The sequence below is a fragment of the Leuresthes tenuis genome, unplaced genomic scaffold, assembly GCF_036924035.1.
Source record: "Leuresthes tenuis unplaced genomic scaffold, fLeuTen1.0.hap1 SCAF_10, whole genome shotgun sequence".
NCBI lineage: Eukaryota > Metazoa > Chordata > Actinopteri > Atheriniformes > Atherinopsidae > Leuresthes > Leuresthes tenuis.
The window spans coordinates 387,986-412,500 of NW_027325364.1; the positions used below are offsets into that span (position 1 = coordinate 387,986).

Genomic DNA, 24,515 nt, shown 5'->3' on the forward strand with positions numbered 1-24,515 from the left:
TCACCACTTTAACCGAGTCAGAACCGACATCTGGACCGGGTCTGCTATCGCAGAGCAGCAGATTCATTTCATGTTCTCGCATTGTTTTGACTGACAGCACGATTACGACTAAATATCATCGTCATCGAACCTTCATCATGTGACGAAGATGAAGATGCAACGTAAAAGTTGGTCATGTGACCAGAACTAAATGTGGTTTACAAAATAACAACATGTCTAATTTTCGTTGAGTAAAATGGGATATTATGACGTTATTCCGCCTCGTTTCGTCTCGTTGTTTTTGTTATTTTGCAGTATTTCTGTTTCCTGCGATTCGCTGCACAGCCGGCGCCACTTTCTGCTGCGGCGGGTCGGCACAGAAATGGGTTTGACTAAAAGAAAACGTTGGTTTCATCTATAGTACCCTAACCCTAACCTACCCTAACCCTATACTACCCTAACCCTATACTACCCTACCCTAACCCTATACTACCCTAACCCTATACTACCCTAACCCTATACTACCCTACCCTAACCCTATACTACCCTAACCCTAACCCTAAACTACCCTAACCCTATACTACCCTAACCCTAAACTACCCTAACCCTATACTACCCTACCCTAACCCTAAACTACCCTAACCCTATACTACCCTAACCCTAAACTACCCTAACCCTATACTACCCTAACCCTAACCCTATACTACCCTAACCCTATACTACACTACCCTAACCCTATACTACCCTAACCCTAACCCTATACTACACTACCCTAACCCTATACTACCCTAACCCTAACCCTAACCCTACGTAGTTCTGCTATATTGACTGGGTTCAACAGAACTGCATCACTAAAAAAGTCAGGGATAATTCTGACTAAAATATTCGACTGAAACTTGACTCGAGTAAAGAGAGAATGAATGTGACTAAAACTAACAAAAACTGAAATGACAGTTTGACACAAAGACTAAAGTAAAATTAAAACACTCAGGTCGGGTTCAGACAGCAGCAAAGACTCAGTTCTGGTGTACAGGTGGCCACCAGGTGTGTGTGTGGGGGGTCTAATCTCAGTAACTGGTAGGGTAACCCTACCCTTCCCTAACTCGCCACACAGATGCAAACCTCTGATTTCTAATGTTTCCCTTTTTAGATATTTCTGTTCTGATGGATGCTGTAGCTCCGCCCCCATTCCCCCCCTCAGGCTCCTGGATGTGGGCTCTGATTGGCTGGTCTGGTTGGAGCGTTCTCACCTCATTCGTTACTAAAACAACTGAAGACACAGACGAGCAGCTCCAAGAGTTTGGACTTGCTCACAGTTGGTAACAGAACCATAACGGGTCATGTGACCGGGTTTTTCTGTAAAATGTGCCATAGTTCAGCCCAGCTGGTTTCTACTTTGTAACATGATCCAGGTCCAAACAACCAGTCCACCAGGCTTCCAACAGCTTCTTCTCTCATGATTTTGGAGTTCATTTTCCCAGTTTCATCTGGGGTTCTGGTCCACTGTCCTCTGGGTCGGGACCAGCACAGATGTTTTGCTCCTTACATGGACTTTGTCCTCAGACTGTCCATAAAACCACGGAAGAGTTCTCGGTGTACCAGACGAGGCCCAAAGGTCCCAACAGACCTCTTTCCAGGACGAGTCTGTGGGCCTTCATCATCTCAGCTCAGCTCTCGTCCATCCGGCTCTTCTCTTCTTCGTTGGTCTCCACGCCTTCAACACGGCTCTTCATGGTTATCTTCCACTCATCCCCGACTTCTTCTCCGATAACAATCCTGGTCTCTCGCCTCTCTCTGCTCGCATCCTTCCTGTCCTCTAATGCATCAGCTTTCTCCTTATTGATCTGGTTCCCGTCCTTTTCTTCCGTCTCATTGTCCTCTGGCTTATCGTCAGCTTTAGATTCCCTTCCTCCCTCTTCCATCTCCTGTCTGTCCTCTGTCTCCTTCCCTGCTTCTTCTGCTTCCACCTCTTTATCTTTTGTGTCATCCTGCTTCTCATTTGGTTCCTGTTCTTCCCCTCCTTGCTGTGCCTCATCGGTGTCATCTTCATCCTCCAGTTCTAGCAACTCAGAAGAATCTTCCTTCGCTGCTTCGGCACCAAGAAGGATTCCAGTCAGAGTCTTGAGGAGGTCTGACTGAATTTCCTCAAGTTTCTGGCTTGGTTTGTCCTCTACCTTCTCGGACTCCTCTTTGGACGCTGGCAGGATGCCCGTCAGCTCGAACGACTTCTTCCAAATATGGGTGAGTTTGTTCAGCTTTGTTAGAGCCTCCACTACCCAATCGACTAGGACCTGGGTCACTTTTGTTTGGAGTTGGTGCGGTACCATTTCTTCCAGCTCCGGTGGGTTTCTGGCTGCAAACTTTGACCAGCGTGACAGCAGGAAACGCTGCAGCACCGGCTTCAGACAAACCTCCAGGGGCTGAAGGCAGAAGGAGCAGCCTCCAGGGATCACTGCTGGCAGGCTATGTGATCCACTGATGGAGGCAAGAAATTGATCTCCCAAGTGTTCCCGGTTCCGGTCCAGGACCAGCATGGATTTTCGGGGCTGAGCCGGACCAGACAGATGCTTAAGCCAAACCTTGTTTGTCCAGAGCTCCAAGGTTTCATCGACAGACAGACCCTCTGGATTAGTCTCCAGTAAGACGAACTCTGGTAGGACTTTGACCGGCATCTGCCTCGCTGCCAGCACCAGAGACGGCAGCATGGTGCCGTCAGCCAGCAGAGACAGGTACACAGTGACCAAAGGCAAAGACCCAGTGAGCTCCAGGGCTTCTGAGCTGCGAGACTTGTCCTGAGCTGATCTCAGGTCAACAAAGAGACACAGCTCGTCCACTGCAGCAACCGAGGTCTCTGTCAGATGGTGGACCTGGAAGACCTTTTGAGTAAACTCCCTGAAGGATTTGACCTTGGTGTCTAGATAGGGAGGCAGAACGCGACCCAATGAAGAGGCCCGGCCAACGCTGCGCACGCCCAGCCGGTGCCGCAGCAGGAAGCTCACTGCCCAGTCGTAGGAGATGCGGAAGGAGTCACTGAAGGCTCCCTTCTTCTTTAGCGTGGAGGCTTTGTGGAAGAGGTTGCTCTCTGTGATCGGAAGCTGCTGCTCTCGCATGGCCAGCACCCAGGCCACCATACGCTCCGAGCCACCAGCGTGAACCTTCTGCTCCTGCTCGGTTTGCTTCAGACGCTGCCTGGCTTCCTTCAGCCAAGACCGGATGAGCTGCGTCTCGGTTGAAAAGACTCTTGATGCCTGGCGGAGTCCGTCACACAGAGCAAACATGGCGATCCTCAGCTGACGCGCCGACAGAAAATCCTCACGCTCCTTAGACCCCGACAACATGGCTGCTGATTGAACATGTCCGTTTGTTGTTGATGGCAACCTGGACCCCGAATGTTTAAGTTCTGGAATAAATTCTTCTTTATCCATTTCAGTTTTTTCGATATCATCGAGATCATCCAGTTTCTCATCTTCGGAAAAGTCCATGTCTTCGATAGGACCCATCGTCTCGTCTATGCTGTCTGTGACATCGATCACCTCGACTGCTCCGCTGCAGAAAAGACATCAAAACTGTTAAGATGCAACAAACACTTTGAACAAAAGCATACAAAACACCACATAAAATCATTACCTCAATCTGTCCTTAAGAAATCCAACTTTTGTTGATCCTGTTAAAACATCAAACATAAGTGTGTAAAGTTTTAGAATAACAATCCAACTTTATCGGATGCAACTGTACGAATTCCTGACCTTTGTTTTGAGCCGACAGACCGTGATATTCCCAGAAGCAGCTGGGATGTTTGCACAGGTTGGCCTTACAGATGATGCAGCCGTAGACGCTCTCATGGCGGATGTTCTTCAGGTTGCAGTTCTTGCACCTCTTGGAGATGCTGCTGATCTTTGCCATCCGGTGTCTTTGTTTGACGGGTTCCTCTGAGATCTCGCTCCTCATTCCGCGGGAGCTGGCGATCTCCATGGTCTCAAAGTATTTCTGGGCACACTTGGCAAGTTGGTTGCCCAAACGCTTGCGGAAGTTGACCTGAGTGAAAAGGCCATCCTGCACCCAGGCAGGTGGGTTCTCTTTGCGGCTCTCGCGCAGCACAATGAATGCGTTGACAATGCTCAGGTTGACCAGGAACCAGAAAACGTTGCGCCAGTGCAGGTCCTGGGTGATCCCTCCCAGCGGATTGCAGGCCAGCAGCTGCTTACAAATATCAACCCCTCGCATGTTCTCCTGCAAGAGACGGAAGGCCATGGGACGGGTGATGGGGTCCAAACCGCCTACTTTGGTCTGAGACCTCCTCCAAACTGTGTCAGGTTCAGCTGGAGCTGCATTAGTGGACAAACAGCCCATTTCCTTAGTGTCCTTCCAGCGAGTGGCCAATAAGGGGCCAAATTGTCTCTGCAGGAAGTCCCCAGGTTTCTCCAACTGGCCCTCCTCCCACAGGTTCCTAGGCAGGATGGGGCTGGCTGGAGGGAAGGAGCTGGAGGCATAGATGCCCTGATCCAGAAGCTTCTGCATAAGTGGGATGGAAGTTAGTGAATTGGCCAGGTAGAGCTGGTGGTGTTGGCCCTCAAGGCCCTTCACGAGCTCCGGCACCACCGTGAAACCCGGATCCTGGCCTGCCTTCACCCCTACCTGGATGAAGAAGCGGTGGCAGTAGCCTGACTTGGAGTCACAGAGCAGCCACACCTGAGGCTGGGTCTTTGGGTTGCCCTTGGAGTGAGGGCCCTCCTCCTCCAGACTGGGCAGCAGCGCCCGATCAACGGTCAGGCAGCAGTTCGGCCGGTAGGCACTCCACATGGCCCCACTCAAGATGTCCAGCATGGGCCTGAAGATATGCAACGAGTCACTGGAGTTGGTGGTGCCCCGATACTCGTTGGTGACAAAGCTGCCCATGCGGATGTTGGCTGCAATCTGCTTGAAGCGTTTGAAGCTCATGGCTCGGTAGAAGGTGTAGCTGTTGTCGAAGTGATTCCAGGACCAGTAGTGCGACATATCAGGCAGGTTGTGGATCCCCATCAGAATAACGAGGCCAATGAACCCTTTGACCTCGTGGGAAGTGACGGGGACCCAGTCTGGCGGGCAGGGGTCCAGGAAGTGACAAGTTTTAGCATGGGCATTGGTCTCTTTGGTGATCAGCTCTATGACAGCGGCAGGAAAGAGCAGGTTGAAGAAGTCTATGGCGTCGCTGTTTTTCGACAGGCTGCAGTGAGGCCCAGAGGGCTGTGTGAAGGGGTTGATGGAGGCTGAGGCGTTGCTGCTCTCAGGTGGAGTTTTCCAACCACCTGCTGACTTCCAGGACAGGTCTGACGGGTCTTGGTTCTGACCCAGGTCATTTGGAGGCTGCTGCTCTTCACTGTGGCAGAACTGGATATCGGGTTCAATGTAGCCTGAAAAGGAAAAAAGTAATTCTATTAACATCTTCAGCAGTCACTTTAAAAAGATTTTCTCAATGCTTCTGTTTCAGGTGGATCTGGATCTTTGGGGGGGTTTGGATAAGAATCAAGTCCAGTTCTGTCTCACTCACTGTTCCAAAGTCAGTAGATCAGAGCAGCCTAACTCCTGTGTATCTACAAAGAAAACCACCAACATCACCACTGAGGCTGTGAAAGAAAGATTTAACAATCTTTCATTCAGAAGTGGCAGACCTAAAAACGATCTTCTCTAAAGAGAAGTTTTAGTGCAAACTGTTGGGTTCTACTAGGCTACTTTTTAAAAAAATGGCTCTGTATAAATTGGACTTGATTGGATTATGATTGTATTACAGGTTGTATCTTTGAAGTGCCTTGTGATGACATTTGTGGTAATTTGTAACACTGCTGGGTTAACCCTAACCCAAGCCCTAACCCTAACCCTAACCCTAACCCTAACCCAAGCCACATCAGCCCATAAATAACAAGCATCAGCCTTTAAAGACACTCCTCCTCAGAGCAGGAAGTCTGGGATGAAGCAGGAGCAACAAGCTAAAGTCCAGTTAGTTTTCCAGCCCTAACCCTTACTTACGGTCATATTTAGCGTGTTATATTTTTTAATCCTGTTAATCTAATTTGTAACTAATCTCTAACTTTACTGTTTCTGAAGGCGAGTTGCCTTTTTATAAAACCTGCTTTCATGTGTTGGGCTTCTTGTGCTTGAGTTGTTCTGGGTGGAAAACAACGGTCCGTCAGACCCTGAAGTGGACATTGACTGGCCGGCACTGTGCTTGGGACGGTTTAGGATAAGTTAATAGGCTTCTATTGGAGTTGGGAGGGCAAGGTGAGAAGATAGATTAGATTCATACTTTATTCATTTTCATATTCCATAGTACTGGCAAAGAGCTGCAGAGATTGTTTCCCGTTTCACACAAAGCCCTCCGAGGAGCACAGAACTCAACTGGCAACAAGCTGCAGTTGGAAGAAGAGCAACTGATCCAAGACACAACGGGGGGGCAGTGGCAACGTTTCAGGCCTCCTACGCAACCGAGAGGCAGCAGAAAAGTCTTCTTACTGATGTTTTATGTTATTGTCTGATTATTTGGAGATAGACAAAAGGTAGAAGCTAAAGGTCTCAGGCAGCAGAAAGTAAATGGCTCGACTGCATCTGTTCAAATCTGTTAAAAAGAATAAATGACTTTATATCAATCTATTGATCTGCTGCAATAATGTAATGAACTTAAATAAAAATACCTCAAGTTGAGGGCTTTTCTCAGCATTTTCAGGTGAGATTAATTAGATCAATTAATTACAGCAGGAGTATTTAGCAGGAGGTCCGGTCGTCTGGTTCTGACTGAACGCAGTACACTAAACACTGAGTTCTGGAAACTAAAGAATTATCTGCTGCACATAATCAGAACAGAGCTCCTTTAAGTCTGGAGCGAGTCCGACTGGATCTGAACCAGAACTGGATCTGAACCAGGACTGGATCTGAACCAGAACTGGATCTGAACCAGGACTGGATCTGAACCAGGACTGGATCTGAACTAGGACTGGATCTGAACCAGAACTGGATCTGAACCACAACTGGATCTGAACCAGGACTGGATCTGAACCACAACTGGATCTGAACCAGGACTGGATCTGAACCAGAACTGGATCTGAACCAGGACTGGATCTGAACCAAAACTGGATCTGAACCAGAACTGGATCTGAACTAGGACTGGATCTGAACCAGAACTGGATCTGAACCACAACTGGATCTGAACCAGGACTGGATCTGAACCACAACTGGATCTGAACCAGGACTGGATCTGAACCAGAACTGGATCTGAACCAGGACTGGATCTGAACCAGAACTGGATCTGAACCAGAACTGGATCTGAACCAGGACTGGATCTGAACCAGAACTGGATCTGAACCAGGACTGGATCTGAACCAGAACTGGATCTGAACCAGGACTGGATCTGAACCAGAACTGGATCTGAACCAGTCATGATGAAAGACATGATCTTTACACAGTAACTCCTCCTTTTGTCTCTGTCTGGCTTCAGGCAAGTTTTAATTATTTCAGCTTTAGCAGAACCAGAACCAGAACCAGACTCTGTTCAGAAAATGGCTGATTTGAGAGGAAAGGATGAAACCATGTGACAGGAAGTCAGGTCAGTGATGTCATACTCATATCTGTGTGTGATGAGCTCTGTGATCTGCTTCAGCTCCATTTCAGTCTTCTTCAGAGAGAGCAGTGTGTGGCTGTGCTGGAGTCTTACTCTGCGGCCAGCAGGTGGCGCTGTGGTGCTCCGGGTTCTGCAGCAGGTGCTCAGCCATCTGATCAGCTGAATGGGGCAGGAAGCTGCACCGAGAGCAGCGCAGGAGGAACACACTGCGGGAGACACACAGCGTCAGCAGGACACCGATCATCAGAAATCAATCAGAGATTATTGATTCTCACCAGGGAGGAGGCAGCCTGTGCAGAGGGAGGGTTTTGTCTTTGGAGCGCGGCAGGTGGTGGCTGCAAGAACAGATCAATCAGTTCAGAACGCCTCCAACATAAAACCCCGTCTGACCTGGTTCTACTTCCAAAAACAAGGATTAATCCTGCATGTAGCGTCCTCCTGTAGTCATAGACGTGTTTCAGGGGAGTCTTTAAGGGAAGCCTGTTTCAGGGGAGTCTTTAACGAAAGCCTGTTTCAGGGGAGTCTTTAAGGGAAGCCTGTTTCAGGGGAGTCTTTAAGCCTGTTTCAGGGGAGTCTTTAAGCCTGTTTCAGGGGAGTCTTTAAGCCTGTTTCAGGGGAGTCTTTAACTAAAGCCTGTTTCAGGGGAGTCTTTAACTAAAGCCTGTTTCAGGGGAGTCTTTAAGCCTGTTTCAGGGGAGTCTTTAAGCCTGTTTCAGGGGAGTCTTTAAGCCTGTTTCAGGGGAGTCTTTAAGCCTGTTTCAGGGGAGTCTTTAAGGGAAGCCTGTTTCAGGGGAGTCTTTAAGTAAAGCCTGTTTCAGGGGAGTCTTTAAGCCTGTTTCAGGGGAGTCTTTAAGCCTGTTTCAGGGGAGTCTTTAAGGGAAGCCTGTTTCAGGGGAGTCTTTAACTAAAGCCTGTTTCAGGGGAGTCTTTAAGCCTGTTTCAGGGGAGTCTTTAAGTCTGTTTCAGGGGAGTCTTTAAGGGAAGCCTGTTTCAGGGGAGTCTTTAAGTCTGTTTCAGGGGAGTCTTTAAGGGAAGCCTGTTTCAGGGGAGTCTTTAAGGGAAGCCTGTTTCAGGGGAGTCTTTAAGCCTGTTTCAGGGGAGTCTTTAAGGGAAGCCCGTTTCAGGGGAGTCTTTAAGCCTGTTTCAGGGGAGTCTTTAAGCCTGTTTCAGGGGAGAATTTAAGTAAAGCCTGTTTCAGGGGAGTCTTTAAGGGAAGCCTGTTTCAGGGGAGTCTTTAAGCCTGTTTCAGGGGAGTCTTTAAGTAAAGCCTGTTTCAGGGGAGTCTTTAAGCCTGTTTCAGGGGAGTCTTTAACTAAAGCCTGTTTCAGGGGAGTCTTTAAGTAAAGCCTGTTTCAGGGGAGTCTTTAAGTAAAGCCTGTTTCAGGGGAGTCTTTAAGTAAAGCCTGTTTCAGGGGAGTCTTTAAGCCTGTTTCAGGGGAGTCTTTAAGCCTGTTTCAGGGGAGTCTTTAAGTCTGTTTCAGGGGAGTCTTTAAGGGAAGCCTGTTTCAGGGGAGTCTTTAAGGGAAGCCTGTTTCAGGGGAGTCTTTAAGGGAAGCCTGTTTCAGGGGAGTCTTTAAGCCTGTTTCAGGGGAGTCTTTAAGGGAAGCCCGTTTCAGGGGAGTCTTTAAGCCTGTTTCAGGGGAGTCTTTAAGCCTGTTTCAGGGGAGAATTTAAGTAAAGCCTGTTTCAGGGGAGTCTTTAAGCCTGTTTCAGGGGAGTCTTTAACTAAAGCCTGTTTCAGGGGAGTCTTTAAGTAAAGCCTGTTTCAGGGGAGTCTTTAAGTAAAGCCTGTTTCAGGGGAGTCTTTAAGTAAAGCCTGTTTCAGGGGAGTCTTTAAGCCTGTTTCAGGGGAGTCTTTAAGCCTGTTTCAGGGGAGTCTTTAAGTCTGTTTCAGGGGAGTCTTTAAGTAAAGCCTGTTTCAGGGGAGTCTTTAAGTAAAGCCTGTTTCAGGGGAGTCTTTAAGTAAAGCCTGTTTCAGGGGAGTCTTTAAGCCTGTTTCAGGGGAGTCTTTAAGCCTGTTTCAGGGGAGTCTTTAAGCCTGTTTCAGGGGAGTCTTTAAGGGAAGCCTGTTTCAGGGGAGTCTTTAAGGGAAGCCTGTTTCAGGGGAGTCTTTAAGGGAAGCCTGTTTCAGGGGAGTCTTTAAGCCTGTTTCAGGGGAGTCTTTAAGGGAAGCCCGTTTCAGGGGAGTCTTTAAGCCTGTTTCAGGGGAGTCTTTAAGCCTGTTTCAGGGGAGTCTTTAAGGGAAGCCTGTTTCAGGGGAGTCTTTAAGCCTGTTTCAGGGGAGTCTTTAACTAAAGCCTGTTTCAGGGGAGTCTTTAAGTAAAGCCTGTTTCAGGGGAGTCTTTAAGTAAAGCCTGTTTCAGGGGAGTCTTTAAGTAAAGCCTGTTTCAGGGGAGTCTTTAACTAAAGCCTGTTTCAGGGGAGTCTTTAAGTAAAGCCTGTTTCAGGGGAGTCTTTAAGTAAAGCCTGTTTCAGGGGAGTCTTTAAGTAAAGCCTGTTTCAGGGGAGTCTTTAAGTAAAGCCTGTTTCAGGGGAGTCTTTAAGGGAAGCCTGTTTCAGGGGAGTCTTTAAGTAAAGCCTGTTTCAGGGGAGTCTTTAAGTAAAGCCTGTTTCAGGGGAGTCTTGAGACGGCCCTGTACTCACTGGATCATGTGGGCGGCGTAGGCCCGGGAGCAGCAGCTGCTGTACGGACACAGCAGGCACTGCACGTGGGTCGGGTAGTGGGCCGAAAAGTCCGAGGCGTCGGTTCCACACTCCAAGCACATCAACCTGTCGCCATCACTGCACGGCATCCTGCAGGACACCAGGAAGACAGAACACCTGACACCAACACCCAATCACAGAGCAGGGAGCAGGAAGCAGGAAGCAGGAAGCATTCTCTGGTTCTGGACTAGTTCTGATCTGGTTCTGGGATGGTTCTGAACTGGTTCTGGACTGGTTATGATCTGGTTCTGGGATGGTTCTGATCTGGTTCTGGGATGGTTCTGATCTGGTTCTGATCTGGTTCTGGGATGGTTCTGATCTGGTTCTGGGCTGGTTCTGATCTGTTTCTGGGATGGTTCTGGACTGGTTGTGGACTGGTTCTGATCTGGTTGTGGACTTGTTCTGATCTGGTTCTGGGATGATTCTGGACTGGTTCTGATCTGGTTCTGGGATGGTACTGGACTGGTTCTGATCTGTTTCTGATCTGTTTCTGGACTGGTTCTGGACTGGTTCTGGACTGGTTCTGATATGGTTCTGAACCTCACGGCCCCCTCACCTGCTGACGGGCTCCCTGCGGCCGGCTACTCTCTTGGTCGGGGACTTGGGGGATCTGGGGCCCGGTGGACTCTTCTGGATGACAGATTTCTGCGGTTCCGTCTTGATTCTGATTGGCTGAATGAGGGAGGCGGGGCTCTGGAAAAGGCGGCTCCCTGCTGATGTCATTGGAGGCTTGAGCTTCCCATAGGTCCTGACAGTCACCTGGACACATGAATGATAAGAGCTGAGGGGGCGGAGCCGAAAGGCTTTAACCACCTGAGCCAATGAGGACGCAGATGGGCGGGACTGAGCAGAGGGGGCGTGGCTTACCTTGGACCCCGGTGGGAGTCCTTCGAGCTGCGCAGGTCGGCGGAAGCTGCGGTGATTCTCCAGCTTGTGCTGCATTTTGTCCTTCAGAAAGACGAACTGAAGGCGACACCTGTTGCAGTGGAAGGCCTGATTCACCTGCCGGACAGGTGGAAAGATTGTTTATTACACAATAACACAGTTATTACTGGGTAATGAAAACTTCCCAACCAAAAGAACGATGCTACTACAACACGCCTTGAAAAGGAAATATTAATATATATAGAATAAACAAACTGAGGGGGTCTATTATGTCTGGGATGTCCTCTTAGAAAGGAGCCGAGAGGCCAAAAGTTCATATGGAGGAGGCTTACTCAGGTAAGTGTGGGGGGTTACCTGGTGCCGCAGCAGGTGCTGCTGGTAGTTGACGGGGTTTCTGGTCACCTTCAGGCAGAAAACACACAGCAAGAACCGAGAATCTCTGTGGAAGCTGGCGAAGTGCTGCAGGACGTCCGAGTAGAAGGACGAGCGATAGGAACACACCTGTGAGCAGAGTCAACACACCTGTGGTAACACCTGAGAACCATCAGACAGGGAGCCAATAGGTAAGGTGTGACGCTCACCTGGCAGATATAGGGCATCTCCCCCGGTTTGTGGCTGGACTTCATGTGGTTCAAGAAGGTCGGCTCGTTCTCAAAGGCCCACTCACAAATACGGCACATACCTGAGAACAACACACACCTGGGTCATACTCAACTCGAGCTCCTCTTCAGCGAGTTCCTCCCAAATCAGGTGAATGAGTCTGAGGTCGAATCTAGGAAATAAAAACCTTAACAAGTCCCGTGTCAAGTGAGAATAGGTCGGAACGTCCTGATCCAAACACAGACCACAGGAGTTCCTAAAGATTTTAAAACCACAGGAGACACCTGAACCAATCCAGTGAGATCAAATTCTGAGGCACCAGCCAGAGACCAGCTAGGGACCAGCCGGAAACCAGCCAGAGACCAGCCAGAGACCAGCTGGAAACCAACCAGAGACCAGCTAGAAACCGGCCAGAGACCAGCCAGAGACCAGCTGGAAACCAGCCAGAGACCAGCCAGAGACCAGCTGGAAACCAACCAGAGACCAGCTAGAAACCGGCCAGAGACCAGCCAGAGACCAGCTGGAAACCGGCCAGAGACCAGCTAGAAACCGGCCGGAGACCAGCCAGTGACCAGCCGGAAACCGGCCAGAGACCAGCCAGAGACCAGCTGGAAACCAACCAGAGACCAGCTAGAAACCGCCCAGAGACCAGCCAGAGACCAGCTGGAAACCGGCCAGAGACCAGCTAGAAACCAACCAGAGACCAGCCAGTGACCAGCTGGAAACCAGCCAGAGACCAGCTGGAAACCAACCAGAGACCAGCCAGTGACCAGCTGGAAACCAGCCAGAGACCAGCCAGAGACCAGCTAGAAACCGGCCAGAGACCAGCCAGTGACCAGCTGGAAACCAGCCAGAGACCAGCCAGTGACCAGCTGGAAACCGGCCAGAGACCAGCTAGAAACCGGCCGGAGACCAGCCAGTGACCAGCCGGAAACCGGCCAGAGACCAGCCAGAGACCAGCTAGAAACCGCCCAGAGACCAGCCAGAGACCAGCTGGAAACCGGCCAGAGACCAGCTAGAAACCGGCCGGAGACCAGCCAGTGACCAGCCGGAAACCGGCCAGAGACCAGCCAGAGACCAGCTAGAAACCGGCCAGAGACCAGCCAGTGACCAGCTGGAAACCGGCCAGAGACCAGCTGGAAACCGGCCAGTGACCAGCCGGAAACCGGCCAGAGACCAGCCAGAGACCAGCTAGAAACCGGCCAGAGACCAGCCAGTGACCAGCTGGAAACCGGCCAGAGACCAGCTGGAAACCGGCCAGTGACCAGCTGGAAACCGGCCAGTGACCAGCTGGAAACCGGCCAGAGACCAGCCAGAGACCAGCTAGAAACCGGCCAGAGACCAGCTGGAAACCGGCCAGTGACCAGCCGGAAACCGGCCAGAGACCAGCCAGAGACCAGCCAGTGACCAGCCGGAAACCGGCCAGAGACCAGCCAGTGACCAGCTGGAAACCGGCCAGAGACCAGCCAGTGACCAGCTGGAAACCGGCCAGAGACCAGCTGGAAACCGGCCAGTGACCAGCTGGAAACCGGCCAGTGACCAGCTGGAAACCGGCCAGAGACCAGCTGGAAACCGGCCAGAGACCAGCCAGAGACCAGCTGGAAACCGGCCAGTGACCAGCTGGAAACCGGCCAGAGACCAGCCAGTGACCAGCCAGAGACCAGCTGGAAACCGGCCAGTGACCAGCCGGAAACCGGCCAGAGACCAGCCAGTGACCAGCTGGAAACCGGCCAGAGACCAGCTGGAAACCGGCCAGTGACCAGCTGGAAACCGGCCAGTGACCAGCTGGAAACCGGCCAGAGACCAGCTGGAAACCGGCCAGAGACCAGCCAGAGACCAGCTGGAAACCGGCCAGTGACCAGCTGGAAACCGGCCAGAGACCAGCCAGTGACCAGCTGGAAACCGGCCAGAGACCAGCTGGAAACCGGCCAGAGACCAGCTGGAAACCGGCCAGAGACCAGCTGGAAACCGGCCAGTGACCAGCCGGAAACCGGCCAGAGACCAGCCAGTGACCAGCTGGAAACCGGCCAGAGACCAGCTGGAAACCGGCCAGTGACCAGCCGGAAACCGGCCAGAGACCAGCCAGTGACCAGCTGGAAACCGGCCAGAGACCAGCTGGAAACCGGCCAGTGACCAGCTGGAAACCGGCCAGTGACCAGCTGGAAACCGGCCAGAGACCAGCTGGAAACCGGCCAGAGACCAGCCAGAGACCAGCTGGAAACCGGCCAGTGACCAGCTGGAAACCGGCCAGAGACCAGCCAGTGACCAGCTGGAAACCGGCCAGAGACCAGCTGGAAACCGGCCAGTGACCAGCCGGAAACCGGCCAGAGACCAGCCAGTGACCAGCTGGAAACCGGCCAGAGACCAGCTGGAAACCGGCCAGTGACCAGCCGGAAACCGGCCAGAGACCAGCCAGTGACCAGCTGGAAACCGGCCAGAGACCAGCCAGTGACCAGCTGGAAACCGGCCAGAGACCAGCTGGAAACCGGCCAGTGACCAGCTGGAAACCGGCCAGAGACCAGCTAGAAACCGGCCAGAGACCAGCCAGAGACCAGCTGGAAACCGGCCAGAGACCAGCTAGAAACCGGCCGGAGACCAGCCAGTGACCAGCCGGAAACCGGCCAGAGACCAGCCAGAGACCAGCTAGAAACCGGCCAGAGACCAGCCAGTGACCAGCTGGAAACCGGCCAGTGACCAGCCGGAAACCAGCCAGAGACCAGCCAGAGACCAGCTGGAAACCGGCCAGTGACCAGCCGGAAACCGGCCAGAGACCAGCCAGAGAGCAGCCGGAAACCGGCCAGAGACCAGCCAGAGAGCAGCCGGAAACCGGCCAGAGACCAGCCAGAGAGCAGCCGGAAACCGGCCAGAGACCAGCCAGAGAGCAGCCGGAAACCGGCCAGAGACCAGCCAGTGACCAGCTGGAAACCGGCCAGAGACCAGCCAGTGACCAGCTGGAAACCGGCCAGAGACCAGCTGGAAACCGGCCAGAGACCAGCTGGAAACCGGCCAGAGACCAGCCAGAGACCAGCTGGAAACCGGCCAGAGACCAGCTGGAAACCGGCCAGAGACCAGCTGGAAACCGGCCAGAGACCAGCTGGAAACCGGCCAGAGACCAGCTGGAAACCGGCCAGTGACCAGCTGGAAACCGGCCAGTGACCAGCTGGAAACCGGCCAGAGACCAGCTGGAAACCAGCCAGAGACCAGCTGGAAACCGCCTTAAAGGCCCACCCCTCCTCCCCTCCACCCACCTCAGTGACAACTCTTCAGGAGACAGACCCCCGGAAAGCTGCTGGACCAGATTCTGTTTCTCCATCCAGCTTGAAGCACAGCGCTGATCAGCTGTCTCCGGTGTTCAGACATTTTTAACACCTTGCTGGAGACCTGCCACATGCCAACCTGCTTTAACCCCTCCACCATCAGGACTCTGAGGCGTGCAGGAAGACTGCGGCTGATCCTCCCCGGTCACAACCTCCGTCAGACACTCCCCTCTGGCAGGAGGCTGCGGTCCATCAGGACCAAAACCTCACGCCACAAGAACAGCTTCTTCCCATCCGCTGCTAGCCTTCCCAACAAGGACCCCCCCCCCCCAGACCGTCTGCTTTACATTAACGTCTATGGTGTACATATATCCACATTCTGTATATTCTGTATATTCTGTACATTCTGTACATTCTGTATATTCTGTACATTCTGTATAATCTGTACATTCTGTATATTCTGTACATTCTGTACATTCTGTATATTGTCTCAGTCTAATTCCTTGTAAGTCCAAATCTACCCGGCAATAAACCCGTTTCTGACATATTTGGTGAGAAGTGTTTGATTTGGACCTTAAATGTTACTCCTATAAACGACATAAAGCACCTGGCCAGTAACACATGAAATGCATGAAGGTGTCGGAGCAGGTGTGGTTCTTACAGGAAGAGGAGGCGGGGCCATGCACCTGGTCCTGGTGGCTCTGCAGCTGGGTCGGAGACGAGAACTGCCGGTAGCAGAACCTGCAGCACTGCTTCTCTCTGCCGCCTCCAATCAGCTCTGAATGCTGCAGCATGTGCTGCATCAACCTGCAAAAACACACCGTTTAACCACCTGCACCTGCAACCAGGAGGCCCAGGTGAGCCCAGGAGGCCCAGGTGAGCCCAGGTGAGCCCAGGTGAGCCCAGGTGAGCCCAGGTGAGCCCAGGAGGCCCAGGTGAGCCCAGGAGGCCCAGGAGGCCCAGGCGAGCCCAGGTGAGCCCAGGTGAGCCCAGGAGGCCCAGGTGAGCCCAGGTGAGCCCAGGAGGTCCAGGTGAGCCCAGGTGAGCCCAGGAGGCCCAGGTGAGCCCAGGTGAGCCCAGGAGGCCCAGGAGGCCCAGGAGGCCCAGGTGAGCCCAGGTGAGCCCAGGTGAGCCCAGGAGGCCCAGGTGAGCCCAGGAGGCCCAGGAGGCCCAGGCGAGCCCAGGTGAGCCCAGGAGGCCCAGGAGGCCCAGGCGAGCCCAGGTGAGCCCAGGAGGCCCAGGAGGCCCAGGCGAGCCCAGGTGAGCCCAGGTGAGCCCAGGAGGCCCAGGTGAGCCCAGGTGAGCCCAGGAGGTCCAGGTGAGCCCAGGAGGTCCAGGTGACCCCAGGAGGTCCAGGTGAGCCCAGGAGGTCCAGGTGACCCCAGGTGAGCCCAGGTGAGCCCAGATGACCCCAGATGACCCCAGATGACCCTAGGTGAGCCCAGATGACCCTAGGTGAGCCCAGGTGACCCCAGATGAGCCCAGGTGACCCCAGATGACCCCAGATGACCCTAGGTGACCCCAGATGACCCCAGGTGACCCCAGATGACCCCAGATGACCCTAGGTGAGCCCAGGTGAGCCCAGATGACCCTAGGTGAGCCCAGGTGAGCCCAGATGACCCTAGGTGAGCCCAGGTGAGCCCAGATGACCCCAGGTGAGCCCAGATGAGCCCAGGTGACCCCAGATGACCCCAGGTGACCCCAGATGACCCCAGGTGACCCCAGGTGACCCACCTCAGGTTGTTCTCTGCCAGGTCGGAGCAGATCTGGCAGGTGAAGGTGGAAGTTTTGATTCCCAGAGGCTGTGGTTTCCTCAGACTCAGGTCGCCCTCAAACGTCCCGTAGTAGAACTCCTCCACGCTCATCACCACCCGGGGCGAGTCGGACGCCGGCGCCACGGTAAGGCTGGGCGCCATGGCGACAGAGTGAGCGGGGCGAAGAGCAGTCAGACCTGGTGACACAGAAGCTGTTAATGGCGGTTCCACCGGAGGTCTGAGGCCCGCTTCGGCAGGTTCTAATCGTTCACGTCAAAGATCCAGAACAGAGAAACAGGTTCCTATTTCTAATCAATACTAATCAATAGAAGCTATCATTTACAATGAGAGCAGAACCTCTGCCACAGTTCTGGTTTCAAGGCATGGTTCTGCTGTTAGGCCCCACATGGGGATCAACTCTGACAGATTCTGACCGGTTCTGGTTTCTGTTTCTAATTGATCAGTGACAAATGGAGCCAATCAACAGTGAATATTGATCCTGATCAATGACTGCAGTGTGAACCGGTATCAGAACCAAAGTGCTAGTTCTGGTGTCGTATTGACTGTCTTACTGGTACCGCTGCTGAGGGGCACGGTTCTGGAGACGCCATTGGCTGATCCTGAGGGGAGGGCGGGGGAACCTGCCAGCTTCAGGGAGTTGGCTCCGCCCATCTGCGTCACCTGGAGGTTAACTGGAAAAAACAGTGAGATCAGGGGTCAATGAGCGACCCGCCAGGCCCATTCTGAGCAGAACCCTTCCCTGAGCAGGTACTGACCCGGTCCTGCCGTGGTGGTGCGGATGGTCAGTGTGGCGGGCAGCTGCATGGCAGTGAAGGCGGAGCCTGGTTGGGCGGGGCCTCCTGAGGGGGCGGGGCCTGGCCTGGTCTGCACAGCTTGTCCCTGGGGCAGCACCGGGGACACGCCCACACTGGGCCGGACCAGCTGACCCAGAGACGGGGCTGCAGGGACAAGAGAAGCAATGATAAGTGTTCTGCAGGGATCAATGGTAGCTCTGATTGATCAGGTGGACCTACACTGGATCAGCGTGAGCGGCTGCATCGTCTGACCCGGCTGCAGGTTCAGCAGCAGCGGGGTCCCGGGGTTCATCACCGTGGGAACCTGGAAGCCCTGCCCACAGGAAACAGCGGAATCAGGCCAACAGGACGCTACAGAACCATCAGAACCATGGGTCCAAATGTCACCAAACGTTAAAGTTCCAACAGGTTCTGAACATGACCCGGTTCTGACCCGGTTCCAACATCCGCCCTGAACCACAACCCGGTCAGAAAGGAGAAACTAACACATTTATTAAGGTTGCCGGCTCCAAACATCCCCCTGAACAGCAGCTATTAGCTTTCTAGCTAACATCCAGCTGTGTTAACATCTGTTAGCTGCTCTCCTGCTGTCTCTGCTTTCGTTAACCGCACATCTGTATCTCACTTATTAACCGCACATCTGTATCTCACTTATTAACCGCACATCTGTATCTTACTCATTACTCACACATCTGTATCTTACTTATTAACCGCACATCTGTATCTCACTTATTAACCTGCACATCTGTATCTCACTTAACCTGCACATCTGTATCTCACTTATTAACCTGCACATCTGTATCTTACTCATTACTCACACATCTGTATCTCACTCATTAACCTGCACATCTGTATCTCACTTAACCTGCACATCTGTATCTCACTTATTAACCGCACATCTGTATCTCACTTATTAACCGCACATCTGTATCTCACTTATTAACCGCACATCTGTATCTCACTTATTAACCGCACATCTGTATCTTACTCATTACTCACACATCTGTATCTTACTTATTAACCGCACATCTGTATCTCACTTATTAACCTGCACATCTGTATCTCACTTAACCTGCACATCTGTATCTCACTTATTAACCTGCACATCTGTATCTTACTCATTACTCACACATCTGTATCTCACTCATTAACCTGCACATCTGTATCTCACTTAACCTGCACATCTGTATCTCACTTATTAACCGCACATCTGTATCTTACTTCTTACCCGCACATCTGTATCTCACTTATTAACCTGCACATCTGTATCTCACTTATTAACCGCACATCTGTATCTTACTTCTTACCCGCACATCTGTATCTCACTTCTTAACCGCACATCTGTATCTTACTTCTTACCTACACATCTGTATCTCACGTATTACCTGCACATCTGTATCTTACTTCTTACCTGCACATCTGTATCTTACTCCTTACCTGCACATCTGTATCTTACTTATTAACCGCACATCTGTATCTCACTTATTAACCGCACATCTGTATCTCACTTATTAACCGCACATCTGTATCTCACTTATTAACCGCACATCTGTATCTCACTTACCTGCACATCTGTATCTTACTTCTTACCTGCACATCTGTATCTCACTTCTTACCTGCACATCTGTATTTTACTCCTTACCTGCACATCTGTATTTTACTCCTTACCTGCACATCTGTATCTCACTTCTTACCTGCACATCTGTATCTCACTCATTAACCTGCACATCTGTATCTCACTTCTTACCCGCACATCTGTATCTTACTCCTTACCTTCACATCTGTATTTTACTCCTTACCTACACATCTGTATCTCACTCATTAACCTGCACATCTGTATCTCACTTCTTACCCGCACATCTGTATCTCACTTCTTACCCGCACATCTGTATCTCACTTCTTAACCGCACATCTGTATCTTACTTCTTACCCGCACATCTGTATCTTACTTCTTACCTGCACATCTGTATCTTACTTATTTACCTGCACATCTGTATCTCACTTATTAACCTGCACATCTGCATCTCACTTATTAACCCGCACATCTGTATCTCACTTATTAACCGCACATCTGTATCTTACTCCTTACCTGCACATCTGTATCTTACTTCTTACCTGCACATCTGTATCTCACTTCTTAACCGCACATCTGTATCTTACTTCTTACCCGCACATCTGTATCTTACTTATTTACCTGCACATCTGTATCTCACTTATTAACCTGCACATCTGCATCTCACTTATTAACCGCACATCTGTATCTCACTTCTTAACCGCACATCTGTATCTTACTTATTAACCGCACATCTGTATCTTACTTATTTACCTGCACATCTGTATCTCACTTATTAACCTGCACATCTGCATCTCACTTATTAACCGCACATCTGTATCTCACTTATTAACCTGCACATCTGTATCTCACTTCTTAACCGCACATCTGTATCTCACTTCTTAACCGCACATCTGTATCTTACTTATTAACCTGCACATCTGTATCTTACTCCTTACCCGCACATCTGTATCTTACTTCTTACCTGCACATCTGTATCTTACTTATTAACCTGCACATCTGTATCTTACTCCTTACCCGCACATCTGTATCTTACTTCTTACCCGCACATCTGTATCTCACTTATTAACCTGCACATCTGTATCTTACTTATTAACCTGCACATCTGTATCTTACTTATTAACCTGCACATCTGTATCTTACTCCTTACCCGCACATCTGTATCTTACTTCTTACCCGCACATCTGTATCTTACTTATTAACCTGCACATCTGTATCTTACTCCTTACCCGCACATCTGTATCTTACTTCTTACCTGCACATCTGTATCTCACTTCTTAACCGCACATCTGTATCTTACTTCTTACCCGCACATCTGTATCTTACTTATTAACCTGCACATCTGTATCTTACTCCTTACCCGCACATCTGTATCTTACTTCTTACCCGCACATCTGTATCTCACTTATTAACCTGCACATCTGTATCTCACTTATTAACCGCACATCTGTATCTTACTTCTTACCCGCACATCTGTATCTCACTTATTAACCTGCACATCTGTATCTCACGTATTAACCGCACATCTGTATCTCACTTCTTAACCGCACATCTGTATCTTACTCCTTACCCGCACATCTGTATCTTACTTCTTACCTGCACATCTGTATCTCACTTATTACCTGCACATCTGTATCTTACTTCTTACCTGCACATCTGTATCTCACTTATTACCTGCACATCTGTATCTCACTTATTAACCTGCACATCTGTATCTCACTTATTAACCGCACATCTGTATCTTACTTCTTACCCGCACATCTGTATCTCACTTATTAACCTGCACATCTGTATCTCACGTATTAACCGCACATCTGTATCTCACTTCTTAACCGCACATCTGTATCTTACTCCTTACCCGCACATCTGTATCTTACTTCTTACCCGCACATCTGTATCTTACTTCTTACCTGCACATCTGTATCTCACTTATTAACCCCACATCTGTATCTTACTCCTTAACCGCACATCTGTATCTTACTCCTTACCTGCACATCTGTATCTTACTTCTTACCTGCACATCTGTATCTCACTTATTACCTGCACATCTGTATCTTACTTCTTACCTGCACATCTGTATCTTACTTCTTACCTGCACATCTGTATCTCACTTATTAACCCCACATCTGTATCTTACTTCCTGTTTAACCGCTGGTCATCAGACAGCAGGTGCCTCAGAATGACACACCTGCTAAAACCAGCAGGGTGCACCTGTTTTGCGTACCTGTGTGGTGAGGAGGATGGGCTGGGCGCCGCCTGACCCTGGGGCTGCTGGGAGAAGAAACGTTCCACTTGCAGTCTGCGTCAGAAAGAGGGGCGGAGCCTGCGCCATCAAGGGCGGGGCCGAGCAGGCGGGCAGGCAAAGGGTGGAGGAGGCAGTGATGGAGGGAGGAGGAGGAGGGGGGGGCATCGCAGAGGAGGAAACGATCCGCACAGGTGACGAAGCTGAGGACAGAAACTGAGTTATGACACCTGTTTCTGTGCAACGGGAGGTCAGGCTGAACGGTGGTTACCTGCTGGGGCAGGTGTGGCGCGGGGAGGAGTCCTGGGGGGCGGAGTCTCAGAGGCAGGAAGTGGAGACAGCGAATCTTCAACTACAGAAACGCACAGGTGTGAATAGCTCGCCACTTTTGGCCCGTTTCACACTGTCTGAATAATAAATGGTTAAAGAGCGGCAGGACGCCGTTTCCTCCAAATACAGAGTGTAAAATGACACCTGATGGGAGCGTGCACGTGCACGTGCACGCGTGTGCGCCTCACCTGGCTCGCCGTAGGAGTCTGTGAAGTCCATATCATCCTCCTCCACGCTGTCGTCCACCTGTTGCCATGGCTCCAGCTCCTCCTCCTCACACTCCATAAACAACTCCGTGTCCATGTTGCTATGGAAACCACAACAGAGAGGTGACCTCTGACCTTCATCATCAGAGGCTAAACAACGATTTTATGGGTCAGTTCCACTTTGAGGACAGTTTCTTAATAAACGGGTTTCCTCTTTAACTCCTCTGGGCTTCCGTAGTTCAGGCCCCGCCCCCCCGCCCACAGCAACTTCTGCAGTTTCTGCTGCTTTCTGGAACCGGTTCGGTTCTCCAGAGTTCAAAGGTTGTTGCAGCCAACAGCAGCAGCACCTGGGGGGGGGGGTGCTAAAGGCCGCCGCCACAGACGCCTGCTGCAGGTACCGTTAGCGCCGTTTGAAGGTGTCGGCATCAGAGACCCGGTTCATCCCCAGGATGAACACTTTGGACCAGCTGGTTCAACCCGGTGGGCAGAGATTACAGATTAAAGAGGTTCAACCACAGGATGAACACTTTGGAGGACCTCTGGTCCAACAGAACCAGGCGGCTGACCAGAACCAGGCAGCTGAACAGAACCAGGCAGCTGAACAGAACCAGGCAGCTGAACAGAACCAGGCAGCTGACCAGAACCAGGCGGCTGAACAGAACCAGGGAGCTGAACAGAACCAGGCAGCTGACCAGAACCAGGCAGCTGACCAGAACCAGGCGGCTGAACAGAACCAGGAACAGGTCAGCTGCAGTTCCTGAAGCATCTGAACACAAACTGCAGCAAGGCAGGAAAAATGGTCCAAAAACGGTCCAACATCAACCAGCACCGACCCGGTTTCCTCTGTTTGAATCATTAAACAGGAAGAGAAAGCAGGGCCCGGTTGGTCCATTCTGTGAGAAGCTTTTTATTCTGAGTTTATCTGGATCAGCAGCTTGGTTCTGAGGAGCAGAAGCAGGAACTCTCAGAGTGGATGGAAGTTCTGCTCATGGAGGAGAGGAAGAAACGCTCTGAATAATCAGCATTAACAGTTTAGCCATAATCATGGAACCCTGCTAATTTGTTAATTATGTTTTTCAGCACCGAAAACCATCAGAGGGAAATTCTGGAGATCTGAACCAGAGTCCGGATCTCAGGGTCCAAACACACATTCAACCAGCAGAACAACTACTTCTGTCACACACTGGCACTAATAAACGTGTCAGTCTGGCGGAAAGCATGCATTTCAGAGTGTAACACCTGTCCAGGTGTTTCCCGGCTGCAGAATAAAGCTCTACTGGAACCGCGTCAGAGCAGTTCCAGCTGCGGCCGCAGGGGGCGCTGCGCCCCCAGGTTGTTGCTTCTCTTTGTGACCCAGCTGAAGCTTCTCTGTCCCGCTGGAGGGAAACTTCCAGTCCGGGCGGCTTCAGGAGAAGCACCGGGCCCAGTCAGACCAGCTAAGGATGAATGCGGGGCACAGCGCGCAAAGAGCCGGACTGAGAGCGCCGCTCATCCCCCAGAAGTGGTGCTTCGGGTCCGCTGTCTGCCCTCACCGCCCCGCGGCGGCAGCTCGCTCTCACACCCGAGCGCAGCTGAACCACCTCCGTCGGTCCGGGGTAACACTAAGCCCCGGACCGGGTGAGACCGAACCGGTCTTACCTGCTGCTGGAGGAGCCCGCGGAGTTCGGACGGGTCTACGGTTCTTCTTCAGGCGCGCTGTGGTTCGACATGCAGGGGGCGGGCTTTCCTTCCACTGCCTCTATCAGGGGCGCTGATTGGTCCACACGCGTCCTACGTCACTTCCCTTTCAGACGGCGCCGCCTCTCATTGGTCCGTGAAATTTTTCTGGAGGAACTGAAGTCCGATCCGCAGCAGCGAGCCGCGGGTTTTCAGGCTGCCTCCAGGTGACGCTCCTCCGCGGCCGCCGAGTCTCCAGTGAGCCGCAGCGGCGGAGCCGGCGGTCGCTGACACTCACACAAACACTTCGAAGGTCCACTACAGAGGCCGGGAGGCGCCAAAACAGCAGGCGCTGACAGGGCAGGGCGCCATTTTGTTTTTGTTGTTCGAGATTGGGCGGGGCCACGCAGTGTGACGTCACCAGCTGAACTGAAATAAAATTTCAAACTGAATTTTCTGACCAGGACTTCAGCTCAGTTCCGCAAACACCCGCAGCTGATTTCACCAGAATTCACGGATTTATCACTTAATCTGTCAATAAAATGTGGAAACTGGTCAAATTTATTTCATATAAATCATTTATTTAAAATCCCCCAAATTAAAAAAATGACACCAGAACAAAGAAAACCTGAACGTTCCCGACTCCAGAATTAAAAATAACTTAATAACTTAAATTTCCATCTGTCAAGGAGGCAGATTGATAAATTTATTGATCCCACGCATCCTTAAAACTGATTAAAAAGGGACCAGCATTAAAAGCTTTCCTCACTTCACTGGATTTGACTTTCCAACACTGGCATATTGATCTGAATAATACTTTATTGATCCCAAAGTGGAAGATTATGTAGCATCATGAATAAATAAAAGTTAATAGTCATCAGTTGTAAAGAATGAGGCACGGGGAGTAAAACCAGGAAATGATGTGAG

At 51.3% G+C, this 24,515-nt stretch overlaps 1 protein-coding gene across 2 annotated transcripts; it reads right to left on the reverse strand.

Annotated features, from left to right (window-relative positions):
• Positions 1-754: 754 nt before the first annotated feature.
• On the reverse strand, positions 755-23,995 carry pogzb (pogo transposable element derived with ZNF domain b). Of its 2 annotated transcripts, none has more exons than XM_072393429.1 (19): positions 23,571-23,995; positions 21,915-22,033; positions 21,668-21,748; positions 21,379-21,599; positions 17,801-17,894; positions 17,543-17,725; positions 17,345-17,458; positions 16,747-16,963; positions 15,674-15,819; positions 11,737-11,837; positions 11,510-11,656; positions 11,138-11,272; positions 10,827-11,029; positions 10,211-10,360; positions 7,843-7,902; positions 7,661-7,773; positions 3,726-5,369; positions 3,607-3,643; positions 755-3,525 (listed from the first exon to the last, which is right to left on the reverse strand). In XM_072393429.1, the coding sequence occupies exons 2-19, from the start codon at positions 22,027-22,029 to the stop codon at positions 1,647-1,649; spliced, it is 5,640 nt and encodes a 1,879-aa protein (XP_072249530.1). In that variant the 5' UTR covers positions 22,030-22,033; positions 23,571-23,995; the 3' UTR covers positions 755-1,646. The 2 variants fall into 2 exon arrangements, with proteins under 2 accessions (XP_072249530.1, XP_072249529.1); XM_072393428.1 differs by having other exon boundaries at positions 756-3,525; positions 17,339-17,458.
• Between the last annotated feature and the right edge of the window lie 520 nt (positions 23,996-24,515).